Below are 27,703 nucleotides of genomic sequence, written 5' to 3' on the forward strand. Positions count from 1 at the left end.
AGAGACGGGATTAGACAGCACCTATGGGTGTGGTGCCTCCTGACAACAGGCTCTACCCTGCCCATGGAGGTGTGCAGTGGCACGGCCTGTGTCCTGCTGGGGTGTGAGGGGCCAGGGGCTGGTGTGGGCATTCCTGACAGGATTTGGCCAGACATGTCCTGGGGGGCATCAGGCCCAGCATCTCCAGCTGGGCCAGGGAGGGGATTTTCCCTTTCTGCTCTGCCCTGGGGCAGCCTCACCTGCAACACTGGGGCAGTTTGGGGGGTACACAGTGGAAGGGACAGATTGAGCCATTAGAGAGTGTCCAAAGGAGGGCAATGAAGATGGGGAAGGGTCTTGATTTGAAGCCATGTGAGGACACTGAGGGCACTTGGTGTGTTCAGCTGGACGAGACTGAGGGGAGACCTCCCTGCAGTTCCAACTGCCTGGGCAGGGGCAGAGGAGGGGCAGGACTGAGCTCTGCTCTGGGGGGAGCAGAGACAGCCCCCAGGGAATGGCTGGAGCTGTGTCAGGGCAGGCTCAGGTGGGATCTCAGCAATAGGTTCTTCCCCCAGAGGGTGGTTGGGCACTGAACAGGCTCCCCAGGGCAGGGGGCACAGCCCCAAGGCTGCCAGAGCTGCAGGAGGGTGGGATGATCCTCTGGGGCACAGGGGGTGACTGCTGGGGATGGTTCTGTGCAGGGCGGGGGGTTGGACTCGGTGACCATTGTGGGTCCCTTCCAGCTCGGCCCGTTCTGTGGCACCCTCTGAGGGGCTCGGGGGAGCGGGGGCAGTCCCGAGGGACAAACGCGCTGCCAAGGTGGGCGCTGGGCGCCCCCGGGCCGGGCTGTGCCGGGACTGCCCCCGGTCCCTCCCGGCCGGAGCGGGCCCGCGGAGCGCTGAGGGCTCGCACAGCGGACCGGCCCGGGGGGCGGGCAGAGCCGGGGGAGGCCCCGGGCGGGCACCGGGTCGGTTCCCGGCCGGGCGGGCGGGCCGGGCCCGCAGCCCACACGCTCCCGTGACCGGAGGTGGGCGGTGCGGCGGGGCCGCTTCCTGCGCGGCCGGGGCGGCGCGGAGCGGGTGAGGGCCCCGAAGGTCCCTGTTAAAGCAGCGCCGCTGCCTTTCCCAGCCCCCCTCACCTCCGTGTCCTGACCGTGCCTTCCTTCCCCCCGTGGGATGCAAACCCTTCGCTTCCACCTGCTGAGCAGGAGGCGGGCGGCCTAAAAATACAGCACGGGGCGCTTGTGTTTGGCCTAAAGGTACATTCTGTGGGTTGCCAGAGCTGTGCGAAAGGGACGTTTCCTCCTGTGGAGACATTGTGCCGTAATAAATTTCAGGGAAAATGAGAAATTTTGGGGGGGAGGGCCTTTAAAAAGGAGTAGGAGGAGAAAAAGGGGGGGGGGAAAATATATGTGGGAAGTCCTGGCTTACCAGGAGTGCCGGGGGGGGTCCTGCTAGTAGGAATTTGTTGCCGTGAGTTCTGTGGTGCAGGGGGCTCACTTGGCGCTCTCCGCACAGGACACGCGTGCCGGTGCTGCTGGTGGTGAATGAGCAGAGGCACAGCACACGCCCGGGGAAAAGCCAGGTCTGATCTTCTGTGAGAGAGGAGAGGACTTCAGGAAACTCAGGCTTCAGAAAGTCACGTTTGGAATCAGTTCTGGAGACGAAAGATTTGTGCTTCTTTTAAACACTCTGCCTTCCCCACCCCCTGTCCGAGGCTCCCCAGGTTGTGTTTCGGGAGGAGCTGAAGCGGTGCGTTTTGCAGCTGGAGGCAGATCTCCACCTCACGCCACCCCTAAACCAGGTACGTTCCTTTTTCCCAGCCCACACATCCCATATTCCAGCCTCGGGTCTGATTTAGCAGATTGGGTGTTTCTCTGTTTCTTCTCTCTCTTCTGTTCCCTGTTCTTTTGTCGTTTGGGATTTGTTCTAAATACAAAACAGCTTAAAGCATTGAACTTTAAGGGCTGTCTGTCTGGAAGCAGCTTTACCTTTCTTTCCTGTAGTGTTCATTCTCTCTGTTTTCTGTATCCTTTCTCATGTTTTCATTTTCCCATCCAGTGGCCTGTTTGGTTCTGCTACAGCTCTGCCTTTGTTTTCCATCTTAACTGTGCCAGTGTGTCTGGCCGTTAAACACCAGTAGGTTTATTTTTGTGAAGCTTGTTCCAAGGAGAAATTACCTGGAAGATAAAATCCTATAAAGTACTTTTCATGAGGTCACAGTTTGATCTCATCAGTCCAGCTTGTAGAGAAATGCAGACACATGTCCTGCTCCTGCTCCTGGCCACTGTTTAACCTTTAGAGGAGGGATGTGAACCCTCTGTAAGGTGCCCATGAGTGTTTGCTGGTTCACCTGAGGGTGTAGCAGTAACTAAAATGTGTCCACACACGATGCTTGAGCAGGCTCTGAGAATTAAGGCTGGGAGAGCTGGGGGGGTTCACCTGGAGAAGAGAAGGGTCCAGGGAGACCTCGGAGCCCCTGCCAGAGCCTAAAGGGCTCCAGGAGAGCTGGAGAGGGACTGGGGACAATGACCTGGAGGGACAGGACAGGGGGGAATGGCTTCCCACTGCCAGAGGGCAGGGTGAGATGGGATACTGGGAAGGAATTCTTGGCTGTGAGGGTGGGCAGGCCCTGGCACAGGTTGCCCAGAGAAGCTGTGGCTGCCCCAGCCCTGGAAGTGTCCAAGGCCAGGTTGGACACGGCTTGGAGCAACCATGGTCGAAGGTGTCCCTACCCGTGGCAGGGGGTGAATGAGCTTTAAAGTCCCATCCAACCCAAACTATTCTGTGATCAGACCATTTTGTCACACCTGTCTCCTGTGCTGGTCCCCAGGCTCAGCAGCAGGGAGGGCAGCTCCTGGAGGGGAGGCAGGAGCTGAGCACAGGGACGAGGCAGCAGAAGCAGTGGCCTGGCCAGAAAGGAGCCCCTTTGCACAGAACCTGAGGCATGAGGGCAGGGCAGTCCTGCTGATGGTACTCCAGCTCTGCCTGGAGTCCCAGTGCTGAAGGAGTGTGCGGTGAGGAGGCAGATCCAAGCTCTAGTCAGGAATTCAGGGTCTGGATCCATGAGTTATCTGACTACAGCAGTGTCTGCATGAGATCCTGGACTGCAACCGGACCAGCCCCTCGAAACAGGGGTACACGTGTGCTCAGACCCTGACACCCAAGTGCTGTGAAGAGACATCCCACTGTGTCCTAGGGCACATCATGGCCAGCATTGCCAGCTGGGTGAGGGAGGGGATTGTCCCACTCTGCTCTGCACTGGGGCGGCCTCACCTGCAATTTTGGGCAGTTTTGGGTGCTGCAGTGTAAAAAAGATCTAAAGCTGTTAGAGAGTGTCCAAAGGAGGGACATGAGGATGGTGAAGGGTCTGGAGGGGAAGCCACAGGAGGAGCTGCTGAGGGCACTTGGTCTGTTCAGCTGGAAAAGAGACTGAGAGGAGACCTAACCAGGGTCTGCAGCTTCCCCATGAGGGGCAGCTCCCACCTCTGGTCTGTGTGACCAGGGACAGGACCCGAGGGACCTTCTGGAGCTGTGTCAAGGGAGGGTTAGGCTGGATATCAGGAGAAGGTTCTTCCCCCAGAGGTGGTCGGGCACTGCAGCCAGGGGAGGTGGGACATGCCCATTCCACAGTACTAGTGGAATCAATACATCAGCAGCACATCAGGCTGTCTTGTAGCTGGAAATGAGTGAGACAAACACTACAGACCATATGTAGGGTACCCAAACCGAGGTCTTGGGGACCACTGTCATGGAACAGCTGTGTTTTTGAGAGAATTTGCTCTGACACAGAAAAAATTTGGATTCCTCTTGTGGTCAGGCTGGTTTGTATGAGAGCCAAGCAAGAATCCTGCTTTTAAGTCCTGCTTTTGCTCTAATAAGACTTTTTCCAGTTTTTCAGAAAAGAAACACAGAGCTGGGCTCTGGGATTTGTCTTTGCCTTGAGGAGAGAGTTGCTGAGCCCTATGTAACTTCTGTGCAGTGCACTTACTGCAGTGTAAGAGTCTGACTATATGTAATAAGCAGTTAGATTCCCTTCCCTCCCCCCCAGAACCTTTCACAGTATTTTGTCTTCTGGAAGCACTTGGAGTTCCCTCTCAGCCAGCTGCCAGTTGTGGATTAGTCAGAGGTGATATGAATACAGAGCACATTCAGAGAAGACTCAGTCATCAGCATCCCACAGTGGGGATTTTAAGACCCAACATAACCTGTTTCTTGTCTCTCTTGAATTTTTTCTGAGTGCAGTAGAGAAGACTCAGCACATTCTCAAGGCCCTGCGCTCCCCTGAGACTCCTCTTGCAAAGAAGCAACAAGCGATGAGTGATGTGTTTGGGGATTATCGTCTCAGGATGGCTGAGGATCAGGAGAGCATGGAGAAAGCAGGTGAGCTTGAGATGTCCCTCAGGGGATGGTGAGATTTGATTCTTCTCTGTAGATTTCTTAGGTTGCAGCTTTTGATTGAGTCACCTCTCTGGGCAATGTCTTAGAGAGGGAGCTGCAGTGGCATCCATGTGGTAGGAAGCTGGTGTATCAATAGAAACAATACTCTTTGTCTTTTCTAGGCGTGAAATCTGCTCTGGAAGTCCAGCCAAGCAGTGGGCAGGCTGCAGATGGTGTGAAACAGTCTGACCCAAGCCCTGAGGTGAAGCCAGAGCTGTTCACATCATCTGGCAGCAGCTTCCGATTTGATTTTACGCTTTCCGAGACCGACCCGGGAGCAGACCCTGGTGACAGTGGAGCTGTCACAGCCACCGAGCAGGAGAGCTGGAATGGAACCCTGAGCTTTGCTGCCTCTGGACAAGAACCCAAGTTTGCTTTCAACTTTGCCATCCCAGATGAAGACTGTCCTCAGCTCCAGCTACTTCCATCAAGCCAACACACAGACCCTTCACTGCCTGCTGAACCGGCTGCAGCCGTGCGGGACCCTGAGGGGAGTCAGGCTGCAGGGACTGCACCCAAAGAGGACAGAAACCATGTCATATCAAAGATCCCCCAAGCAGAGACTGCTCCTGCAGATGAGGCAGCGACAGCGAAATCAAGAGGAGACAGAGCTGCCCAGAAGAAGAAAAAGAAGAAGAAACAAAAACCACCTGTCAGTAAAAAGGAGACAGAAGAAACTGAGACAAGCAGGAAAGCAAAGACAGAAGCTAAGAACTGTCAAAATACAAATACTTCCCATCAGGATGAGAAGACCTCTCAGGTAGTTAAATATTGATGAGATCCCATAAATCATAAAACCTTAAGCTAAAGAGGCACTTTATCTCTTTGCACAGAGGAACAATTAGCATGCTGCCTTGAGATGAGAGCTGAAAGACCAGGTTTGCTGCGTGCTTCTTCCAGCAGCTGTTTGCTTTCTCTGCTGCACAGCTGAGGAACCTGACTAGTGGAAAGGGAGTTAACTGTCCTTCAGACTTGTGCTGAAGCATTTCATGTTTAGGCTTGTGACAGCTAATCCTGGGGAGATGGATGCCATGTTTTCTTAAGAAAAGGAAAATAAGAAATGGAGGTAACTGCCCTCAGTCAGTGCCTGTGGGTGCTGAGCCAGGCCCTGGTCCTGTTGCCAGGCAGGATGAGTTGCTCACATAGTGCAATAGCAAAACCAAGGCACAGAGCTGCCACCTGGTGCAGCCAGGGGTCTGGGGTGGAGCTCAAGGAGCTTCCCAGAAGGTTCTCACTGTAGGGCAAGGCCCAGAAATCTACTGAGGTTGCAAGTTATGTGTCAACACACCCTTAAGGCACACCCTGAGGTTTTCTATTCTGCTGAGGGTCTGGGTCTTCATTTTATTTTACTTCTCAGCACTGATGTAGGTATTACTACCAAACAGTGCCCACTGAGCAATACTGGAATAGAAGATTGCACAAAACCTTCCTTTTCTTAATATTCTACAAGGAAGTTGCACTGAGTGTTCACCTGCCTCTGGAACATTCCATCCTACCAATAAACACTGCTGAGTTCAGGAGAGGTAGGAAGACTGGAAGGTGAGTGAGGTAAAGCCCTTCCAGTCCTTGGGAAGGAGACTGTTGTAGGTGAGGGCTTTTGTGTTTACATGTACATAACAGTTACCAATTGCTTCAGTCCCAGGGTGCAGCCCTGTTTTCCTTCCCACTGCTGAGTTAGCCAGCTGGCTTTGCTCAGTGGGACTTGGCTTCCTCCATCTCCATGGGCTTCAGCTTCTTTCTCCTCATGTATTTCTGGTTTAGCAAGCACACAGGAGCTGACAAATTTGTCCGTTGTTCACTTTTTTTTGATTTTATGCAGGTCTGGGGGTAGGGTTTTTTTGTTGTTAATGCTCATTTCTCCCATCTGTGAGTGTATTTGACAACTTCTTTCAGAGGAAAGGCACTGAACAGCTTTCCAGAAAACAGCATCCTCTGAATGGCAGCCACATATTAAACCCTTCAAATAGAGGCAGTGAGTTGCAACTAAACATTTGTGCAGTGCTCTTAGTTTATCTGATGAAAAACACTAGAGGGAAAATGTCATGGAGTCTGTAAACTGATCACTGGCACGTGATGGTGGGAATAGTCCTGACTTTATGCAGTTCCCGTTTATCTCGTGTAGCAACTGCTGCTTTAATTTTTGGGTGACTTATTTCCTCTTGCTCCCTGTGCCCCACACTGATGGCAGTCAGAGGAGCAGCTGCAGAGGGAGCTGGACTGGTGTGTGCAACAGCTGGAACTTGGCTTGAAGACACAGAAACCCACTGCAAAGCAGGGTAGGCATTCAAGGAAAGGCGAACTGTGTCCTGTGGGAAGGGCTGGCAGGAAAGCAGGACCAGGAAGCCTTAAGTTGCGTGTTGTTCCTCCTTTGCTGCAGCTGAGGACGCTCTGCGGGCCATCAGGACGCTGCGCAGTGACAAGGCTCCCCTGGTGAAGAAGCGTCAGCTCATGAGAGCCATGTTTGGAGACTACAGGAAGAAGATGCAGGAGGAGCTGTGCAGGGAGCTGAAGCTCATGGAAACAGGTAGGAGAACTTCTCATGGTGAGGAGAAGAAGAAAGGGACTCACTCCTGCCCTGCGGATGGCTTTGCAGAGGGGGGTGATCACTCAACACCTCTGACGGCTCTTTTCTCCCCTCTTTAAGCTGCAAAGGCTGCCAGGATCGTGGAGGTGAAGGGAAACATCCTCAAGAAGAACGGCCAGTTCGTCCGGAAGCGCTCGGGAGCTTGCAGGGAAAGCCAGGGTTCAGCAGGATCCCCTTCAGAGGCCCCCAGGACACTTTATGCAGGCTTATTCAGTGACACAGCTTCCAAGGAAGAATTTCGCTTTAATTTCTTCTGAGAAAGTGTCTTAGACTAAAACCATGGCAAAAAAACCCTGTGCCAGATCTGTAAAGTGCAGAACGGTGGAGAGGTGCTGTGCAGTAGCCAATGACACCAGTGATTCTCTGGATCCTGTTCCAGAGTGCCTTATCTAGAAGTTTAAACCAGATCTGCCTGGTACCATATGACCCCAGGACTCAGCCAGCATAGTGCTCCTCTGTGCTTACACTGTAGAGAGGCACCCTTGAAAGGGTCAGCAGTGAAAGGAGCTGGTTTTCTTCCTGTGGGATTGACATGAACTGTACAATCTGTCTTTTATACTGTGAGATTTTCCGGTTCTCCTGTGGCTTTTAAATAGAACAGAGCTTTCCTAGCAAACAGAGGGGAATGGTTTGGAAAGAAGATCCAACTTCTATGAAGATCCAGCAGTGGATATTTGGATGCTTCCACTCTATGAGTCTGTGTGAATGCAGCTTCTGACATCAGCAAACAGCAGCGATGCCATCACTGACCTGGAGGGAGTGGAGCTCAGGGTCTGGGGGGAGAGGGAGTGAGAACCATTTTTGCTGATTCATCTCTTTCAAGTGGCAGGGACAGACTTAGAATAAAACTGCAAATGCTGATTTAATCCAGCCTAGGGATGTAAGGACAGTTGTTTCCAGACAGGGAAAGGTTTTTGTTGCTGGAGCCAGGTTCTGGCCAGCTAGGAAGGGTGTACAATCAGCTCTTGAATAAGGTTTGCTTTGTAAGTAGTCCAGTTACAACCACCAGTGACTCAGGTGAAATCACCTGCGTGCCAACCTTGGGTGGTGGTGAAATGAACTGTCAGAGCCCAAAGACTCTCTTCTACTTGATTTGTATTAAATGTTGGCTTTTTGAATGTGTATCTCTAGTGTTTCCATACTACTTCAGTCACTGAACCCATCTCCTATGTTCCTACAGAAAATCTTCCCACCAAGCCTGCAAAAGCTGAAGGAAGAGAAGTGCTGTGAAAGGCTCCGTGGTATCAGGTGTCCCTGGGGAGCAGTGCTGTACTCCCTTTTATGGCCCAGTTAGTGTGTGAGAAGTGAGAAATGGGAGTGTGGGCAGATTCCAGGGAGTGCTGAGAGATGGTAGAAAATATTGGCTGGCAAAGGCTTTAAAAAAACCTGATGTTGGCTCCAAAAAATTAATTTTATTACTAAGCCCTGACGCAGGCGGTGGCATCTGCAAGAATATTTTATTTTTTTCAAGAATATTTTAAAGAATTCCTGTCTGGGAAACTGAACCTGGATAGCATGCATGACAGGGAAAAATATGCAGAGATGAGTTTGTGTCCTCTAGAAGTCAGTGGGTAGAAACTGGAAATCAATTTTATTTGCCAAGGAGCACAGCTTTGACTGTGTGGAACAACCTTAGACAGTTTTTTTTTTTAGTTCTGGTTTCCAGGATTTTATATTAAACATACAAAAGCTGCGTCCTTATCAAACTTTTAGTGTTTTCATGCCATTACTGAGACTAAAGAGCATCCTTTCTTGACCTTGGAACTACAACTGTTTGCTTTCCTGGCTTGTTGTGCAGCAGATGTCTGGGAAATGGTTATTTTTTCCCTTGTCCTGTCTCAGGTAAAGCTAGAGCTGTTAAAACATTACAAAATCCTTGCTGCAGAAGGCTGCAGGAGTATTCTGGGAAGCATTCTTATATAATTGCCTCGTGCTTGTGCTGTTCCTTAGGCGTTCACAATTAGAGTAAAGATACCAATGAGGTGTGTGTTTGGTGTAACCTGACCCAGCAGTTTATCTTCAGATAAAAAGAGGTCAGAGAAAAATGCATTCTGATATGAGAGCAGTTCCTGTGGGTTTCCAGAGGTCTGGATAATGCTGACCTACAAAGGCAGCCTGTATTCCCAGTCAGGGACACTCCCGGGCAGGTGGAGCTCGTTAGCCCTTAAAGGCAACCCACCTACGTCCTAAGGACCTCGCTGCCACCGTCCAAGCTCGCTTGGCCCCGGCAGATGAACCTTAGGATTAAAGGGTGGGCTCAGTTCCGCGCACACTGTGTCTCACCTAAAAAATCCAATGCGCAGGCTGGAAGGTGGAAAGACCTTCCCCGGATCTTCGCTCGCGAAGACTGGCCATTATTTATTATACAAAGGCAGCCTGTGTTCTTTCTCCTGTGCTTTGTTATTGGAGGACTTACACATGTGTATGCGGGAAGGCAAATGTTCATCAAGGTGATCCCTCAAATCCCTGAGTGTCATTCCAGGTCATTCCACAAGTCAGCCCTGGGGATCTTGGGCAAAGCATTTTGCCTCTCTCTGTCCACTCCCTGTTCTCATAGCCAAGGTGATGCCTCTTGAGTTTTACAGATGTGCCCAAGTTACTTCACTGATGATTTTGTGTTGAACTGGCAACACTGTGGTATTTTGCATCTGAAACTACAGCAGTCTGTACTTCATTTTTAAGCTTTATCATGCTTGAAGCATCTCTGCTGTGTTACATTTGTTTGAAAGGAAACAAGCCATGTTATTAGGAGTTAGGGAGTGCTGTGGGCTGCTCCAACCGATCCTTTCCCCTTTAGAGGGGCCACAGTGCAGTCTTAATGACTTTTTTTTTTTTTTTAATGGTGTTTTCCCCTTTTAGTATTTCTTTAGGATTTCAGTGCTGATTAGGGTTTCAGTGATGTCTCTTGTTGCAGCAGTGTCAGGTTTGGGTCAGGGCTTTGCTCTGCTGGTGACTAATAGCCGTGGCTGGAGGTTTGTTCCACGCCCCAAGGCATTGATGATGTGCAGCAGTGAGGGAGAAGGGAGATGTTCTCATCTGCCTGGACATCTCTGCTCCACTGTTCTTGCTTTGAGGAAAAGTAGCTCAGGTTTGGTAGAAAATTGAGCCCATTTGTCTGTCTCTGCATCCTCTCCTCAGCTTTGTGCCTTTGGGCATTTGAGTTTGGTGCCAGCGGGGTGACTGGATTTGGGATGCTGTGTCTGGATTTGGGATGCTGTGTCTCTTTGGTGGCTGCCCACCTAAATGTCGGGCAGCAGTGCCAGGCCCAGGCTTGTGGTCTGCAAACTGCTTACAGGAGCTTCCAGCACGGCTGAGACCTCAGGGGCGAGTTAAAAGACGAGGCAACAGGGAATGTGAAGTACCACAGTGCCTCTAGAGCCAGACTTGCTGCATAGCATCGATCTCGAAAAACTAAAACTGAGGAGCCACTTCTAAAATGAGTAGCAGGATCGAGGAACGCTGTGAGCTGTCTCAGACCATTCACTGCAGTAAAGCAGGGGAAACGTCTCACTTTGGGGAGCACAGTGAAGAATTTTAGGGTTATTTCTGTGGCAGGGGGAGGCCAAGAATGTTTCCACATAGAGGCAGCAGAAACCGGGGTGTGACCTCTGGTCCTTTTGGGCTTGGCACCCTCCTCTGTAAATAGATCCCTGAGCAAAGGTTAGGAAAAGCAATCCCATTCCAGACAGACCCTGCCTCCAAGTGGAATGGCCAGCCTCCCCCCTCCCATCCCTGCTGGCATTTTGGCTGTTATCCTGGATGCTGGTCATTAATCAGTACATTTGTCCAACCCCTTCTCCTGGGCTGGGTCAGTGGAAATGCATTTATTGGTCCCGGGGCCGCCCCTCTTTGAGTAATTGGGGGGCAGAGTTACCAAGGAGCAGCCCACGAAGGATTTCCAAGGGATCCCCACAAAGTGCAGCTGGAATTAACTCCAGAGTCTCAGCAGCCACTTCTGGGGGGACTCCCTCTCCCAAGACCAGCAAAGACAGAAAACCAACAAGTTGGTCCTGCTGATCCTGTAACTCAGGTGACTGATATTACCTTGTTTCACTTAAATTTTAAAGAGTTCTGAGGGTGGGCTCAGCAATTAATCACGCCCAAAAGGATTAAATATCATCTTCATTTGGGTAGGGAAACCCCGATCCTAATTTATCTTTTCTTTGAATTAGAAAGAAAAGCTTAGTACTTCAAGCAACACAACAACCGGAACACTGTAGCAGAAGGTCGAAGAGTGAGGAGCATTGACCCTGCAGCTCCATAGCAGGAAAAAGAGGAGATACTGCTATTTTAAGATCATATGAAGCTGTGACAGATGATCTTGTGTCTTTCTGCTGCCTAAGATTTCTTTACTGCTCGCTGTTTGTGCTGCTTTCATGTTTAGGACTGTGGAAGGTTTGTAAGAAAGACGCTGCTTTGGGAAACCCAGGTCTAACATCCCTTCCCACAGTGGTTTGATTACTGGTACCAGTCCTCCCGTGGGCACTGGCAGCTGGGGAGTGCTGACCCCTGGCTGGCTTTGGTCCATTTTTGGCTTCTTCCCTGTGAGTGCATCAAGGCACGAGCAGCTCCTGATACCTCCCCACCAAGATGGAAGAGGTCTGGGTGGTTTATCTCTGCCTGATCCTGATGATCATCGTGCTTGTTCTCATGAAGCAAAACCCGGATCTGGAAGAGGCCAGGAAGGACAGGGAAAGCAAACCCTCCCCACCATCCTCTTCCTTTTCCCCCAGTAATGTGGGCAAACAGCTGGAGCACACCCAGGAAGAGCTGGAGGAGTATCTGGAGAGGCTAAACAATGTCTTGTTTGACACAGAAGCCAGGAGAAGGGATGGCCACCATGATCAGAAGTTCCAACATCACAGAAGTGCTGATTTTGTGTCAGAAACTAAGGAGCACTCACAACACCTGTCAGGCTACACAGAAGTCCAGGTATGAGTCTTAGAAAGACTGTCAGACTCAGCCAGACCTCGAGCTCCTGGCTGAGGCAGTGAACCCTGAGGAATTGCACAGTCCATGAGGTTGGCTGGGGGAGAGGTGGAGGGAAGTGTTTGGAGGTGATACCTTCCTATTTTTGCACTGTTTATTCAACATTAAGCACTCACCCAGAGACAGCTCTGTGTGGTGTGAATGCTCCACGTGAAGGATGCAAATGTTGGCATTGGCACCCATGCATCTGTGTGTGTAGCCATGATGTAAATGACTCCTTCCCATAGAAATAGAAATGGGCATCAGTTCTTACTTGAATAAATTACTGTGCAGCTCTTCAGCTGTTTTAAATCTCCCACTTTCCCCCCATACAGCAACATTTCGCCAGTTTGCCAAGGGTCTGGCCCAGGAGGGTACAGGAGCTCTGCAGGCACCTGTCTAGAGGTCACTGCATGGTATTGAGCCATGGGAAATACTTCTGGAATTTTTCTTCTGTGCATGATGATCATGCAGTGTACTATGTAAACATAAAAGGCACTACTGGCGACTTGCAAAAATTACTTTGCCTTGGCCAAGGCCCTTTTTTAGGGGCTGAAGTGATGTAAGGCTTTTTATTTTTATCATGAATCTCATTGCAATACATCAGGTTTGCCCTTGAAATGACAGTTTTCGTGGCAGCTCAGAGGCTGTGTTACTTAATGCCAGCAGCTGTTAAGATTCTTCATTCCTGAGACATGGATCTCACAGTGCCAGTGCCCCACTGTGTCCCAGAGCACGTCCTGGGTCAGGTGGGAGCTCCAGCACGAAGCCTTCAGTGCAGAGGAGACCCTGATGTCAATGATGGTCCCTGCCCAGGAATCAAGAGAGACTTCTTGGTGAGGAAGGCACTGCTGTGAACAGTGAGCCAGAGCATTTTAACTTCTAAAGTCTCCTGGAGATGCCTGAGCTATCTGAGGGAATCAGTACAGTCTGTTCAAGGCAAAGGGGCAGATACACAAAATGTTATTCAGAGCACATGGGCAGGAAGAGTAATTCAAGTTTACTTAGTAATTCAGATTTATTTAGTGGCCAATTTCATTTGCTGAAGAAGGTGCTATTAGATCTCCTACAGATCAAAGAATAGCAATGATTTTTCGTTATGGAAATGAATCATGATGCAAAATAACAGTCTTAGCTTATTTTTCTGTTGTGCTTAAAGATGATTGTGTCGGCAGAATACAGACTTGGGAGAAAAAGTGCTGTGATCACTATTTTCACACAGTTTAATCTAATGCTAGGTAGCTTCAGGGAACATTCACTTGATTAGAAAAAGGGGGTACACTGTTTTCACACACAGAATGGTTCAGGTTGGAAGGCACCACAGTGGGTCACCTGGTCCAACCTCCCTGCTCAAGCAGAGTAATCCCAGAGCACATGGCACAGGATTGCATCCAGAGGGTTCTGGAATATCCATAGTGTGGGCAATCTCTTCCAGTGCAGAGCAAAGTTCTTCCTCGTGTTCAGATGAAACTTCCCGTGTTGCAGTTTCTGCCCGTTCCTCATGTCCCATAGCCGGGTCCCCAAGCAGAGCCTGGTCCATCCTCTGCCCCCTCCCTGCAGCCCCTGACACACCCTGGGCAGGTCCCCTCTCGGTGTCTCCTCTGCAGGCTGAGCAGCCCCAGCTCCCTCAGCCCAGCACTGGACACGGCACTCCAGCTGGGCCTCCCCAGGCTGAGCAGAGGGGCAGGATCCCCTCCCCTCCCTGCTGGAAATGCCCTCCCTCACACAGCCCAGGATCCCCCACCCTAGTCCCAGGGCTGGTCAGGGACAGTGTCCACTGGAACCCCCAGGACCTTCTCCCCTGAGCTGCTGCCCGGCAGGGTTAATAACCTGGGCTTATTCCTCCCCAGGTGCAGGGCCCTGCATTTGCCTTTGTGTTCAGAGACTTGATGCAGCAGATGATCCTCATGAGGACAGTTGAAAACTTTAATATGAGCTCCTTTGCTGAACAGTAACCATGCAGAAGCAAAGCAGCAGAACTAATCTCTCGCTGTCCTTCATTTTGTGTTTTGGGAGCAGTGAGAAAGAAGTCACTGCATAAACAAACCTAAAAAATCACTTGCCAAAAACTTGTCAGGACACTGAAGTGAAATGGGGAACCTGAGCTTTGCTTGGCATGGTGTTAGCGCCAAAACTGCAGGGGGGGCAGGTGTTTACTGCCCAGGCAAAGGCCAGGAGTTGGGACAATTTCAGGAGCTGTGTTTGGGTGGTGCCCGGGTACACGGGGTGAGGGCGATGACGCCGAGTCAGGATGTGTGGTATGTCCAAGGGCTCTGGGAGCTCTTGTTCATGGAGGGGAGAGCATTCTCTTCCTTCTTCTGAGAGCTTTGTCTCTCTTCTGGGGTGATGTAGGTTGTTGGGATGGGCCAGGTTAGGAACTCTGGAAAGTGAAATCGCTGTCTAGCAGAGGTAGGATGGGTTGCAGCAAAAGCTTCTTCTGTGAGTGTGCCAGTCTTCTCATCCAGCCCCATCAGGATCTCTGCTTACTGTGCCTGCCCAGTTCTCCAGCAGCCTGCAGGCACTGCTGTGCAGGGAAGAGAGCTCTGTGAGGGAGGGAGAAACCACCACCACCACACTGGAGCAATATCTGTGGAAATGCAGAGTACTGTAATGAGTATTGGCAAGAGAGAGTACTAGTTGCAGATTTCTCAGGGGACATTGGATTTTCTCAGTGGACTTTGGGCATGGTCAGCTGTCAATTTAGATTCCTTCCATTATACCATTTTCCACTGGAAGAAGCTGTTCTGTCATGAAAACAGATGTTTAGAAGGAGCTATGGATTTTTTTTGTCACTCATCTAAGCTCTTGCCTAGTAGAGTAGAACGCATATTTTCTTTAGAAGTCCTATTTGTTGCTATACATTATGATCTAAAAATGATTTCTAGATTTTCCCCATTTTCCACTTATTCTGTGTTCTCATGGAAACTGGGCAGTCCAGTTGTTACAGCCCAAACAGGAGCAAATGAATGGATTCAGAAGTGCAGGAGGGGTAAGATGGGTGAAGATGGTGTGACAGAGCAGTGAGCAGATTATTGGGGAAAAACACACTCAGAGGGCTTCCTGCTTCATTAAATTTAATGAGAGCAGGGTTATTTTTCGGGTTGTTTCCAGAAGCAATGAGCAGTGAATGGTGGCAGATGGCAGCGAGGCGTGGGCCTCCCACTCGCTGGAGAAATAGATTGCCAGCCAGTCTGTGGGACATGCCACGGGTGGCAGAGCACGTGTGCCTGTTGGGACAAGGCAGAGGGTAGAAGTCCTCAGTGTAGCCCTGGTTTTAGAAAACCCCCAGTGCCAGCTTGGAGCCACACGGGGGAAAGGTCAGAGCAATGCCCCAGCCGAGGGGCAGTTGGGAGTCCTTTCCAAGGAGTGTCTGTCATCAGGGGCTGGGAAATGCCTGCTGGGGAGATTGATGGTGGCTTGCCTGGCTCTGCTGGCCCTGTAATTGGATATGCAGAGTTTGCCATGGGTCAGGAGTGCCTCTGCTGCAAATGCTTCCCACAGTTAACCTCCTGCTGTCCTTAACCTGAACAGAGAGGCACAGGGTCACAGGACGGTTTGTGGTGAAGGGGACCTTGAAGCTCATCTTGTTCCAACCCCCTGCCATGGGCAGGGACACCTTCCACATGACCAGGTTGCTCCAACCCCCATCCAACCTGGCCTTGGACACTTCCAGGGATGGGGCAGCCACAGCTTCTCTGGGTCATACCCATGGAAATCCTTGTGGTGACATGTCAGTGACAGCACAGCCACCGTTCATGTGAGTGAAGCAGAACAGGCAGAGTTGCAGTGATTATTTTCCCACACAAGGTTGACTCCTTGTAGCCCTGGGCCTCCTCCAGGTCTGACAAGAGTAACAGGCTTTCTGCAGTGCATTCCTGGTGGATTTTGGCTGATTTTATTTATGCGGCAAGGGCCTCTACACCCTCAGTCTATCACCTGGTTCAGTCTGCTTCTTCAGCCCCTCACAGCCCTGTGCACTACACAGATGGCTAAGACAGTCACATGGTTAAACCTCTGTGGATCTCGTGCTGCAGTGAAAGACACCTTAAGTGACATTACCTGAGGTAATACTGTCAGGGTGTTTCTGTAATCCCCTCGGGCCCTGCCCTCCTGCTGCTCTGCAGGCCTGTGTTGCAGCTGTGGTTTTGCAGGCAGAGAGGATCTCTGTCGTTACACCTGTGCAGCTTCTCTGCCTCAAAGGTATCATTTGCTCTCAGGAAGGATTACCTGTCTGCCACATTAGTGTTTGAGGGTGCTCCTGATCTATGTGTAGAATTATAGAGTTGGAAGGGACCCACAAGGATCATCAAGTCCAACTCCTGGCCCTGCACAGACACCCCAACAATCCCACCCTGTCCCTCAGAGTGCTGTCCAAGTGCTCCTGGAGCTCTGGCAGTCTTGGGACCATGACCACTGCCCTGGGGAGCCTGTTCAGTGCCTGAACACCCTCTGGGGGAAGAACCTTTCCCTAAATTCCAACCCTGACACAACTTCATGCCACGTAGCCTCTTGTAAAACCACAGAAGGGATGAGGTGGGAAGGATGAGATCAGCCCAGCCCCTCTGCTCAGTGCACAGTCAGCTGCAGCATTTTTGCCCAGGGACACACCCAGTCAGATTTTTAATGTTTCTGTCTAGAAACCTGGATGTCCTCTTAACACATGAAAATTTCAGCATTTGTGCAGGAAAAACAAAACACTGTTTCTTTTGAAGTCTCTGCTTCTCTCCAGGTCCTCCACTCTGTATTGCCCCCAGTTGTTCCCAATCTCTCAGCCCTCCAGCACACACCAACCCCCGAGAAGTCATTTAGGCAGATATCAGGATGTTTATCTGGAATGTGAAGTTTCACATTTGTGCCTCAGCCCTGACTTTTAATCAGGTATATTCCAAGCAGGGTGAGCTTCTGATTTTCTCTTTTAGCACGAGGAGATGGTTCTGCCCTCTTTTCCTTGCTGCTGAGAAAGCCCAGAGTGTTCCAGCAAAATGATAGAGATTCAAAAGGTTTGGAGCCCATCATCAGTAGCAAGTATTTGTTTACAGGTAGAGAATTTCCTTCTTGAATCTCTTTCTTACCTCAGCAGCTGATGACAGTTAAGTAACAGCTATACTTGTAGTCTAGAAGATTAGGATGGGTTTTTTTTCTTGCAAGATTTAACTGCCAGGTGGCTGGACAGTTAACTGTGTCACGGTCTGATGTGACCCACAAGCTCTGTAAGGATCCCAGCAGTCTGTGATGTGAGCCAGCACTCAGCAGTGGAGATGTGTGTGTGGATCCACCCCGTACCTTCAGAGAGGAGGATCCATACAGACTGAAGAGGACCAAGAGAAGAACATGCATTTAATCATTTGTGCTTTGTTAGGCAGCATGTGGGAGGGTTCTGTGGACTTGCTTCCAGAAGCTGACAAAAGAATATTCAGAGAATAAGTGAGTCAATATTGTCATCCTATACACATTTCCATTTTTAGGTTTGTTGAATTGATTTCCCATTTCAGTAGTGGATGTAAGACTCAGGTTAAAAGAGATAAAAGGAAAGGTGTAAGGTCACAAATTAATAGGAATGTCAGTAGGAATATTGGAATGACGAAAGATGGATAGTTATGGCCTTCCATGGGTCTTTGCTCTCAAAAGGTTACAAGAGCACTGCCCCTGGATTTTATTTGTTCCAGGACATCGTGCAAATAAGTTTCAACCTCCAGGTTATTCATGAGCTGACTGTACTGCACGTGTTGCCCGTTTGGTATCACCGTGGGACTTTGTGATGAGGCATTTTTAGTCGGGTGGCACTTGCTCATGGAACTGGGTGAATCAAGAGGAAGGAAGAGAAAGAGGGCACTCAAGAAGATGGTTGGTTCTTTGGGGAAACAAGCAGGGAGAGTTGATGTTATTTTGGGGGTGGAAGGAGGAAGTCAGGAGTAGCTCACTGAACTTCTCCAGGCTGAACAAAGAGGGTTGAAGGTCATCTCTGTAAAGGACACCCGGGACAGGGTTGTTAATTCCAGAGGATTGCCAGGTGGAGAGAGCAGGGCAAGCCTGGAGTGGTGACAGGGGAACAGTGAGAAGTGACTAGGAAGAAACTCAGTGAGGAGAATCATAAAAGAAGTGGGTTTTGGTAAAGCTCCCCAGCAGAGTTGCAGGAGCTGTCATGAGGATGCTTTTAACCCACTGCAAGTGTGGAGAGCTGGTGTTGGTTTAAATCACTCTCAGGGTGTTCTGAGTCACTGCACAGAATCACAGAATATGCAGAGTTGGAAGGGACCCACCTCAGTCCAACTCTTGGCCCTGCACAGACACAACAATCCCACCCTGTCCATGAGAGCGTTGTCCAAACCCTCCTGGAGCTCTGGCAGCCTTGGGGCTGTGCCCACTGCCCTGGGGAGCCTGGTCAGTGCCAACCACCCTCTGGGGGAAGAACCTTGTGCTGAGATCCAACCATTCCCTGGGGGCTGTCCCTGGTCACAAGAGTGAAGAAATTGGCACCTGCCCCTCTGCTGCCCCTTGGGAGGATGTTGAAGACTCTGGTGAGGTCTGACCTCAGTCCCCTCCAACTGAACAAACCAAATGCCCTCAGCCTTTCCTTATGCAGCTTCCCCTCCACCCTCCTCGTGGCCCTCCTTTGGACACTCTCTAATACCTTAATGTCTGTTTTATACTGTGGTGCCCCAAACTGCCCCCAGGACTGGAGGTGAGGCCACCCCAGGTCAGAGCAGAGCAGGACAATCCCCTCCTTTTCCCACCCATCGATGTTGGGCCTGATGTCCCCCAGGACACTTTTGCCATGGCTCCCATGGCTGGTGGAGCACTCAGGTGCAATGAGTTCATCTCTTGGACTAAGTCTGAGGAAAGATGGAGCAAATCACTGCTTACCCTTGGTTGCACAGGGCCCCATCCAACCTGGCCTTGGACACTTCCAGGGCTGGGGCAGCCACAGCTTCTCTGGGCAACCTGTGCCAGGGCCTGCCCACCCTCACAGGGAACAATTCCTTTGTAATACCTAACCTCTACCTACCCTTTTTCAGCTTAAAGCCATTTCCCCTTGTCCTGTCCCTCGAGGCCTTGTCCCCAGTCCCTCTCCAGCTCTCTTGGAGCCCCTTTAGGCCCTGGTAGGGGCTCTCAGGCCTCCCCTGAGCCTTCTCTCCTCCAGGCTGGATACCCCCAGCTCTCCCAGCCTGGCTCCAGAGCAGAGGGGCTCCAGCCTTGGAGCATCTCCATGGCCTCCTTCCTGGCTGCTCTTGTTCAGCTTCTGGCCTCAAGCTGTGGGCATCCCTGCTGAACCATTTCACAGGAAACCCACAGCTCTTGTTTGGAAAAACCTTGGAAAACCTGTCTGTTGTTTGAAACCCGTCTCTGCCCAAGCATCACCCCCTGCTGCTGCCACCTGCCCTCTGCAAGGGCTCTTCATGGGCACCCAGCTCCCAGCAGGAGCCCCGGGGCTTGGATCCTGCTCCTGAGGGCTGATTGCTGCAGAACATGGACTGCCTGACCGGGGCAGTGTTGAGTTACAGCACCCTCCAGGAATGCAGGACTGTGCCAGTGTGACCAGTTCAGATATCCCAGCTGAGGGCAGGAGCCCCTGGCAGTCTTTAAAGTAGAGAGGTCAAATTAATGTCACAGCCCCCCTTTGCCAGAAGGAAGGCTTGTGAAAGTGCAGTCTGGGAGCTAACTGGATAGGATTTTCCCATCTGTTCTGTATTTTTCCATTCCTTTGTTTGTTCTCTCTCACTGATCAGGCCTAACCTGCTGGAAGGTCATCATGGTTTGGATGGCAGAGGGTGAAGTGAAGCCTAGATGAGCCAGGGGTGGCTCAGGTGATCTCTTTGGGTGATTTACAGCCCTTGGATGGGTGACAAAGTTCAAATATGCCTCTGGAGGGCAGGCAGAGCTCAGCAAAGAGCCCACATAGCAGGTCCCCAGCAAGTCTTGTCTTCAGAGAGGTCTCAGGAGTTTTCCCAGCTGAAAGGTCAGGTCCTGTTCAACTGCTCAGACTGGCCACTCCAGTAAGAAACACAAATCCTTGTGCCACTATGAGCCCCAGGAGCTCCTCTGAGTTCAGAGGGGGTCATTTCACATACCCAGGGGTACCTGCTCACAGGAGAGCCTTGTCTGTGAGGTGACCTGACATGTAAAGCAGCTGTTGGGAGCCCCAGTGCCCAGGCACAGAATCAGAGAATCACACAAAAATTTGGGTCAGAAGGGACCTGAAAATTCATCTCCTTCCGTGACCCAATTGTGTCTTGCCCCATGGACAGGGGCACCTTCCACCAGCCCAGGTTGCTCCAAGCCCCCTCCAGCCTGGCCTTGGACACTTCCAGGGCTGGGGCAGCCACAGCTTCTCTGGGCAACCTGTGCCAGGGCCTCCCCACCCTCACAGGGAACAATTTCCTCCTAATGCCCAATCTAAATCTCTCCTCTCTTAGTTTAAAAACATTCCCCTTGCCCTATCACTGTCTGTTCATGTAAAAAGTTACCTCTCTTATAAGCCCCCTTTAGGCCCTGGGAGGGGCTCTCAGGTCTCCCTGGAGCCTTCCCCTCTCCAGACTGGACACCCCCAGCTCTCCCAGCCTGGCTCCATACCAGAGGTGCTCCAGCCCACAGAACATCTCCATGGCCTCCTCTGGACCTGGTCTGACAGGTCCACACCCTTCTTGTGCTGAGGACTACAGAGCTGGAGGCAGCACTGCAGGTGGGGTCTCACTAGGGCAGAGTAGAGGGGGAGAATCCCTTTACCTTCAACCTGCAGTCTGGACTCAGCCCATTCAACATAATCCATAGGTTTGCAAAACAATCTAAACCACCCATTCAATACAACTTAATAGCAGTGTGGGAGCTCAGGAGTCTCCTGTGCCCCCAGTCCCCGGTGTGTGGTTCAGGTGTGTGGCTCTGGTGACAGATGGCAGCACATCAGTGTTGCCTTCACTCACTGAGAGGGAGCAAAGCAAACTTCAGCCATCAGACCTACAAGCTGACTCCCAGTGCTTTCCCTCGCTCCAGCACAGCTCTCCTCCCTGACTCATCCTCACTGGCCAGCTTTTGGCACCATTAGGGTGAGTACAGCACATGGGAGGCACGGGGGAAAGCCCAGTGGGGATCTCGTGGTTGAGGAAAATAGGGTTTGTGCACTGCACTGAGTTTCTTCCTACCCAAGGCATGAGCTGGATCCTGTGGTGAGCAGGGAAGGGCTGGGGAATTCCAACCTGGTGGGAGAAGAGGCTCAGCAAGGAGCTACCGACAGCAGAGGGCACAAAAGACACCAGCAGGGGCTGGACACAAGGGTATATCACTATGCAAGTGATATCTTTCACCTATATTAAATCAAATCAGAGGGTTTTTTTAATTTCCCCTTATGATCATAAAAAGGGTTCTTTATTATGATTTTTAATAGCTTTTTTTCTCTATCTTTAATAGTTTTCTTAATATTTAAAATCTGGTGCCACTTCATGGACTCTGTAGTGTGATTTCCTTTGTTTTTATCCCAAATAACAAAGCACAAAATACTCCAGCACCCTTGGATCAATGTAGTCAGTGTTTCCACTGACTGCAGTAGTCAGTGTTCTGAACCCTTAAGGAAATTCATAACATCATTTCACCCCATCTCCTTTTGAATTCACTTTTCTCTGGGTACACTGTGGCTGCTGAGTTGAACAGATTAGAAAATGCCATCTGCATTTTGAGGTATTTGCACTCATCGCTCAGCTGGAGTTAGAAAAGCCTCCTCAGGCATTACAGGTCCAAGTGAGGGGGTTCCTGGATCTGTTCTTTCGGTGCAGGAGGGTGAGGTCCAGCTCCTGAAGACCTGGACGTGTCCTCAGGCAGCTCTGATGGAGCTGCAGGGGGAGGGTGTGTGTTTAACTGGGTTTGAGTGCCAGTGGATGTATGTTGTTAGAGTTTAGTCCATTTTTCTACACAAATCTCTAATATTTGCTTATTCTAAACATATCCCTTGTAACATTACAGTTTGGGGGCAGCACTGTTCTTTGCTCTTTCTCTGTGCACATCAGTGGTGTTTATCAGAAGGATGAACAGTGCTGTTCTTGCTCTTCTTCCCAAACTCTGGAGCAAACAGTGCCAACTGGCACAGTTATTGTTTAAGGAAAGTTACCTGTTTTAGTTAGGGGGAAAAAACACCCTGAGGAGAAGGACTTAGCTCACAGCAGCATAACTGAAGGACTTGGGCTGGGTGGCATGGACACCACGCTGCTGGGTGGAGTGGCTGAGGACAGCTGGGGTGGTGCTGAGAGCAGGGGGGTGGCAGTTCTGCCCCTGTGGTGCTGGTGTTAACACCAGCCATGACCAGGAAAGCCCCAGAGTCATAGATTCATAGAACATGGAATCGTTAAGGTTGGAAAAGACCTTCAAGATCACCAAGCCCAACCGTTCCCCAGCACGGCCAAGGCCACCACTAAACCGTGTCCCCAGGTGCCACATCCACAGCTCTTTTAAGTCCCTCCAGGGATGGGGATCCACCACTGGCCTGGGCAGCTGTGCCACGGCCTGACCGCCCTTTATGTGAAGTTTTCACAATATCCAATCTAAAGCTCCCCTGGCACAACTTGAGGCTCGCTCTTCTCATCCTGTCACTTGTTTCCTGGGAGCAGAGCCAAGACAGAGCTCTTGGACCCCCCCGGCTCCCCCCTCCTGTCAGGGAGTTGCAGAGCCAGAAGGTCCCCCCTGAGCCTCCTTTTCTCCAGGCTGAGCCCCCCCAGCTCCCTCAGCTGCTCCTGCTGCTCCAGCCCCTTCCCAGCTCCGTTCCCTTCCCTGCACACGCTCCAGCCCCTCAATGTCTCCTGTCTCAGAGCCCCAGGGCAGGTCAAGGTGCACCTGCCTGAGGTGCTTATTCTTCTCTTACTTTGTGTCTGAACAGGAAAAAACCACTCCTCATGGAGGCACTGAGAATATTGTGGAAGAGATTGGTGAGTTGAGCCAAACTGGGAGATTATTGCTGCAGAAATCTCCTTCTCTCATGCAGGCATTTGCTTTTGCCATTTCAACCAAGGCTGACAGGAACAGTGTTCCTGGCTTTGCCATCTCCTGCAGGAATGTCCCAGCCAAACATTCAGGGTCCTTCTTAGCACCCAGAGTCCAGCTCTGAGTTCTCAGTATTATCTGCCAGGCAAGTGGGCATTTCCCTGCAGCTGGTTTTTGTAGGAAGCAAACCTAGAGGGAAATCAAGCCAAGAGCTGTCTTTGGGCATTGGATTCATGAGGGCCAGTGCCCAGGGGTTGTTCTCCTGAACAGTGTCTGCACAGCCCTGAAACAGGGTCAGTAAGCAGAAGATGCTCCCACTGGCCTGGCATTCCACAGGCACTGGATCCCTTCCCTAAGCTTTTGCTGCTCAGCCTGGTTTGCAAACATGTAATGGATTTCCAAATCAAATTTAACATTCTCCCCTTACAAACTGCCCTTTCCCCATGGGAAGCCAGTGGGCCCAGAATTTCAGTTCCAAAACTGCCCTCCACGAAACATTACGGGCAATTACTCCTGGTGGAGGCTCTTGGAAGCTTTTATTGCTTCTACCCACAACCTCTGATAGGAATTTTTGACAAAAGAAAAGAAACCCAAATAATTAAATCCATGCTTTGTTTTACCACACATATATTGCCAAAAATTGATTTGTCCAGCTCTGCTGGCACTTAGCATAGTGTGCTGAAGGGAAGGAAGCCTTCCTAATTTTAGTTTCCTCTGTTATATCACACCCAGGTAAAGCTGCTTTACCAACTTCCTCATCCTGCAGATTTAAATTTGGAAACCACAGTTTATTTATATACCACAGCTTATTTATATACCTTCTTATGCTGCTCAATGCACACATATTTAGCATAATCAGTGTGTTCACAATGGGCCCTGTGACGAGGCAGGGCTTCCAGCTGCACCAGCTGCACGGAAGGGACTCAACAGCGATGGGATGAAGCCAATTCTCCAAGTGGGGAAGGATTTGGGGGTTGGCCATTTGGTTTTATGCTCTTCTGAGCTGTCTGAACCTGCGTGGGAAAGGCAGCAGGTGATGTGGTTCCTGTGAAAGGTATTGAAAGAGGATGCACTGGCTTCATGCAGTGTAAGGGCAGCCCTGCTGGCCAGCCTGGAGGAGAGGGAGGCCAGGAGGATGTCCCTGAAATCACTGGGAACCATTGTTTCAAGGTTTGTGCTGGAAACCAGTGACTGCCTTGTCCTGATGGTGTGTGGGGCCAGGTGTGAGCCCGGGCTGAGAGGTCTCTCCTGAGCTCTGGGAGAGCGCAGGAACGGTGGTCTCTGGCGCTGTGCAGCAGTTGTCATCTGCAGGAGGTAGCTGTGCTGGGCTCCCATACACTCCACCCTAAAAAAGGCACCAAACTTGAGCAGTTTTATCAAGCATTTTCAGCTGAGGAAGGGCCATGGGCTGCAGCACTGGTGTTCTGGAGCATTGCACCAGCTCCAGTGCTCAGGAATGCTGCTCCTGACCGCCCACAGTGCTCAGACCCACCAGCAGCTACTGCCCAGAAGTCTCCTCAGGGCTTGCTGACATCTGCAAGGAGCTTGTCCCTGAGGTACAGCTCTGTCTGTCCTGCTTCCAGGAGACAGCAGACACAGACCTGCAGGAGAGAAGAGGACAGTTCCAGTCTGTGTCCTGCAGGTACCACGAGGGTTCCCAGTAAACCCCACTCTCCATGGGCATCATTGTGGCTGTCACTCTCCCTGCCTTCTTTTTCCTGTCTTTCCTTGCACCCCTGGCTCTTTCTGCTCAGCTCAGCCATGTTCTTAATGGGCTGGGCTGAGAGGACAACTGCTGGCAGCTCCTCGTGGTGTTGGTGGCTCCCCACGGGAGGTGTCCCATGCGGCAGGAGTGGGCTGGGGATGGGGGAGCTGTGGAGATAGGGATGTGAAGGAACACAAGGTGGTTCTGGGGTATTTTCCATGTTAGTGTGAGGCAGCAGCTCCATCCATGTGGAGAAGAGCTGGGGAAGAGGTGGTAGCATTTCTTCCCTGTGTGAAGGGAGTGATCTGAATTGGCTGGGGTGTTGGCAGAGCAGCTTCCATCACTCACCTGGTTTCTGTGTGCCTGAGGGATGGCACAGTGCTTGTCTTGGGAACCTCCATGGAAATGTTGCCAGTGTGGCCCGTGGGTGGCAGTGGAGCCCAGGGTATGTCCAGCATCCTGATGGGCTGCAGTGGCCGTGCCAGGCAGGACCTGGGGCAGCAACTGTCTGAGCTGTCCTCACTCACCGTGTGGGGACATGGGGGCTACACCTGGGGTGAGGGGGAAAGGGTTTCCTTCTATTGCTAAGCCACTTCACAGCAGGCTCAGAGGCCCAGAATGAGCCCTGCTAATGGACCAGGGCTGAACAGCCGTGTCCAGGCTCAACCAGCTCCAAAGTGGCCTAAGTGACAGGAAAGGGAGAAGTGGCACCTATGGAAACTCAGTGTGGGCTCCTACTGCCAGGCAAGGAGGAGGAAAAGGAGGAGTACAAAGGGGACATAGGGTTTATGGAAAAAGAAAGAAAGAGGTTTGTGTTCTTCAGCCATTAAAAAGCACCTGCTTGGGATTTTATTTCATCTTCATTTCAGTGGTGAATGCTCACACAGTCTGAGAGTGGTCCTGTAATCCATGGCTTGGGGGAGCTTGTTTCACACCTTGGAGTGGTGCTCTGTGCCCAGCACGATGCACAGTGCACAGAGGAGAATATGTGCACATGTAGATTGTGTGTGTGCATTATCTAGAGCATCCCCTGCCCATTCCCACCTTCTCCAGCACAGGTTTAACGTTTGTGCTGGTTTCATGGAATTAAGCATGGTTGAAGAAGCACACTTATGGTGAAGTATCCCATATATGTCACAAATAATATATACACATGAGCTGCATGCAGTATACCAGGATATTGTATGTTGTTATAGGCTCTGTTACATTACTCTGTGTATTCTGTATATATTCTGTATATATTCTGTATGTGCTGTCATGGTTTAACCTTGCTTGGGCTCTGTGAGGGAGGTCATACCAAATGCTCTGTCACAGCAATTTTAGGCTGACTGGGGGTTCCCAAGCATCAGGTTCTGTTGGCAGCTGAAATAACCTCCATCAGGCATGCAAAGCATGCAGATTTATAATTGGAGGCCTCTCCTTGGAAACTGAGGTTCAGAGGGAAATGGGGAGCAGGGAGGAGGGATGATCCTGCCTTATGGACATGGGACCCTGGTGAATCGTGTCAACCCCTGCCCACCACATCAGGGAGAAGGGGAATCAGTGGGACCTGCTTCCCCAGAGAGCTGCTGCTGGCAAAGCCGTGTCCTGGGCCTCAACAGGGACCTGGGGCCCAACTCTGCCACTCCCTGTGGAGATTCTCAGCTGGTGTCCAGGACCAGGCAGATCCCCAGGCACCAGGTTTAGAGAGTCCATCTCCCAGGAACTGCTGAGCAGAGAGGAAGGTGTTCTCTTCTGTCAGGGCCACATGCAGCTGAGAGCAAGAATACCTCATGCTTCCTGGTGCCAAGGGTTCCCTGCATGTGTCAGCCCCCTTTGGACTCTGTTCAAGCACTCCCTGGACAGGCTCAGCCTTTCATAGCTGAGATGTCCCTCAGGAGTGGGCACCAGGCCCTGTGTGCTGGAAGGGCCTCAGGCAACTGATCTGCTGCAGCTGCTGCTCCCCCATCAGTGCTGTCAGTGCTCCCTGCTGTGAGCTCCAGCTCAGGGCACTGCAGCCTTTGGGGCTTTGCACCAGTGCAAAGATGGGCATTTGGGCTGGAGCCATAAACGTGTCAAGAGCTCTGGGACTGGTTTATCCCAAAGTTGGTCTGGTCTGCTGTGTCCTCAGCCCGTGAGCAGCAGGTCCCACCAGGCTGAGACCACTGCTCTGCCCTGGTGTGTCCTTCCCTCCGAGAGTGACACCACTGTTATGTCTCCTTTCTGCAGGTTGTGGCTGTTGTCTCCCACTGACTGACTGGTTTGGTTTGGTTCTTTCCTTGCAGGCCTGAAGCAGTTCAGCCTGAGACTGACTCTGCTTGGAGCAGTGGATGGTAAGTGTCCCTCCAGCACCCTCTGCCCATTTATATGGCTCTGTCAGCTGAGGTGGCCACACCCTGTGCTGACAGTCCTGTCCATCCCCCATGTCCATGGATCGAGGAACTGCAGAGCACGAGGGCTGGGCTCAGGTCCTGAACCTCAGGCTGTGCTTTGCACTGCACTCCATGTCCCACTGGCTTGGAGTCCCATTACATGCCTCTTCTTGCCCAGCTTGTCCCTGCCTGGAGCTGCCAGAGGCTGAACCCCCTGCCTGCACTGCCCACCCCACAGGTTCCCACCTCAGCCCCGGTTTGGGTGATTCCATGGGTATGATCTGATCACCAGCTTGGGACTCTCTTGGTGCTGCCAAGTCACAGCCAGAGCTCTGGGAGAGCTGCAGAGCTGGCAGAGGCTTTGCTGAGCTCAGAGCTTTCCAGAGTCACTTGGACAGCATTCCAGAGTGGTCTGTGCCGCCACAGTTGTCCTCTGCCCTGAAGTGATGCTGGCACTGAGTAGACATTTGCCTTCCCACCAGGGCATGGCCTGCCAGGGTTTATTCCTGCTCCTCCTCCTCCTTGCAGAGTCACTGCCTACATCCCACTCTTGCAGGACAGACCTCGTTCCCTTTTGCTTGTGTCTCATCCCCTTTTTCTTTCTGTTCCCTGACAGCTCCAGCATCCACAGCGTGTGGCAGCAGCTTGCAGCACTAGTGCCATTGCATCCTTCCTGGAGGAGACCTGGAGGGAACCAAGGGGTTTGGTGGGTGGG

General features: G+C 51.3%; 1 protein-coding gene across 3 annotated transcripts; it reads left to right on the forward strand.

Moving 5' to 3' along the window:
- The first annotated feature begins 1,044 nt into the window (after nucleotides 1–1,044).
- CUNH8orf33 (chromosome unknown C8orf33 homolog) lies at nucleotides 1,045–27,703 on the forward strand. Of its 3 annotated transcripts, XR_007629215.1 has the most exons (10): nucleotides 1,045–1,237; nucleotides 1,497–1,782; nucleotides 4,224–4,361; nucleotides 4,541–5,178; nucleotides 6,607–6,694; nucleotides 6,796–6,942; nucleotides 7,063–7,790; nucleotides 11,175–11,934; nucleotides 26,902–26,949; nucleotides 27,605–27,703. XR_007629215.1 is itself a non-coding variant. In XM_050317710.1 (7 exons), the coding sequence occupies exons 3-7, from the start codon at nucleotides 4,295–4,297 to the stop codon at nucleotides 7,257–7,259; spliced, it is 1,137 nt and encodes a 378-aa protein (XP_050173667.1). In that variant the 5' UTR covers nucleotides 1,045–1,237; nucleotides 1,470–1,782; nucleotides 4,224–4,294; the 3' UTR covers nucleotides 7,260–8,124. The 3 variants fall into 3 exon arrangements, 2 of the variants coding, with proteins under 2 accessions (XP_050173667.1, XP_050173666.1); XM_050317710.1 differs by lacking the exons at nucleotides 11,175–11,934; nucleotides 26,902–26,949; nucleotides 27,605–27,703 and having other exon boundaries at nucleotides 1,470–1,782; nucleotides 7,063–8,124; XM_050317709.1 differs by lacking the exons at nucleotides 11,175–11,934; nucleotides 26,902–26,949; nucleotides 27,605–27,703 and having other exon boundaries at nucleotides 7,063–8,124.

The sequence above is a fragment of the Myiozetetes cayanensis genome, unplaced genomic scaffold, assembly GCF_022539395.1.
Source record: "Myiozetetes cayanensis isolate MyiCay16 unplaced genomic scaffold, myiCay2020 scf20-37, whole genome shotgun sequence".
Taxonomy (NCBI): domain Eukaryota; kingdom Metazoa; phylum Chordata; class Aves; order Passeriformes; family Tyrannidae; genus Myiozetetes; species Myiozetetes cayanensis.

Excerpts from the sequence above, each read along its gene's own strand:
- CUNH8orf33 (XM_050317710.1), top strand. The coding sequence starts at position 4,295 with ATGAGTGATGTGTTTGGGGATTATCGTCTCAGGATGGCTGAGGATCAG. Across the intron at positions 4,362-4,540 it reads GGAGAGCATGGAGAAAGCAG|GCGTGAAATCTGCTCTGGAA; the intron begins GTGAGCTTGAGA and ends TGTCTTTTCTAG. Across the intron at positions 6,943-7,062 it reads GCTGAAGCTCATGGAAACAG|CTGCAAAGGCTGCCAGGATC; the intron begins GTAGGAGAACTT and ends CCCCTCTTTAAG.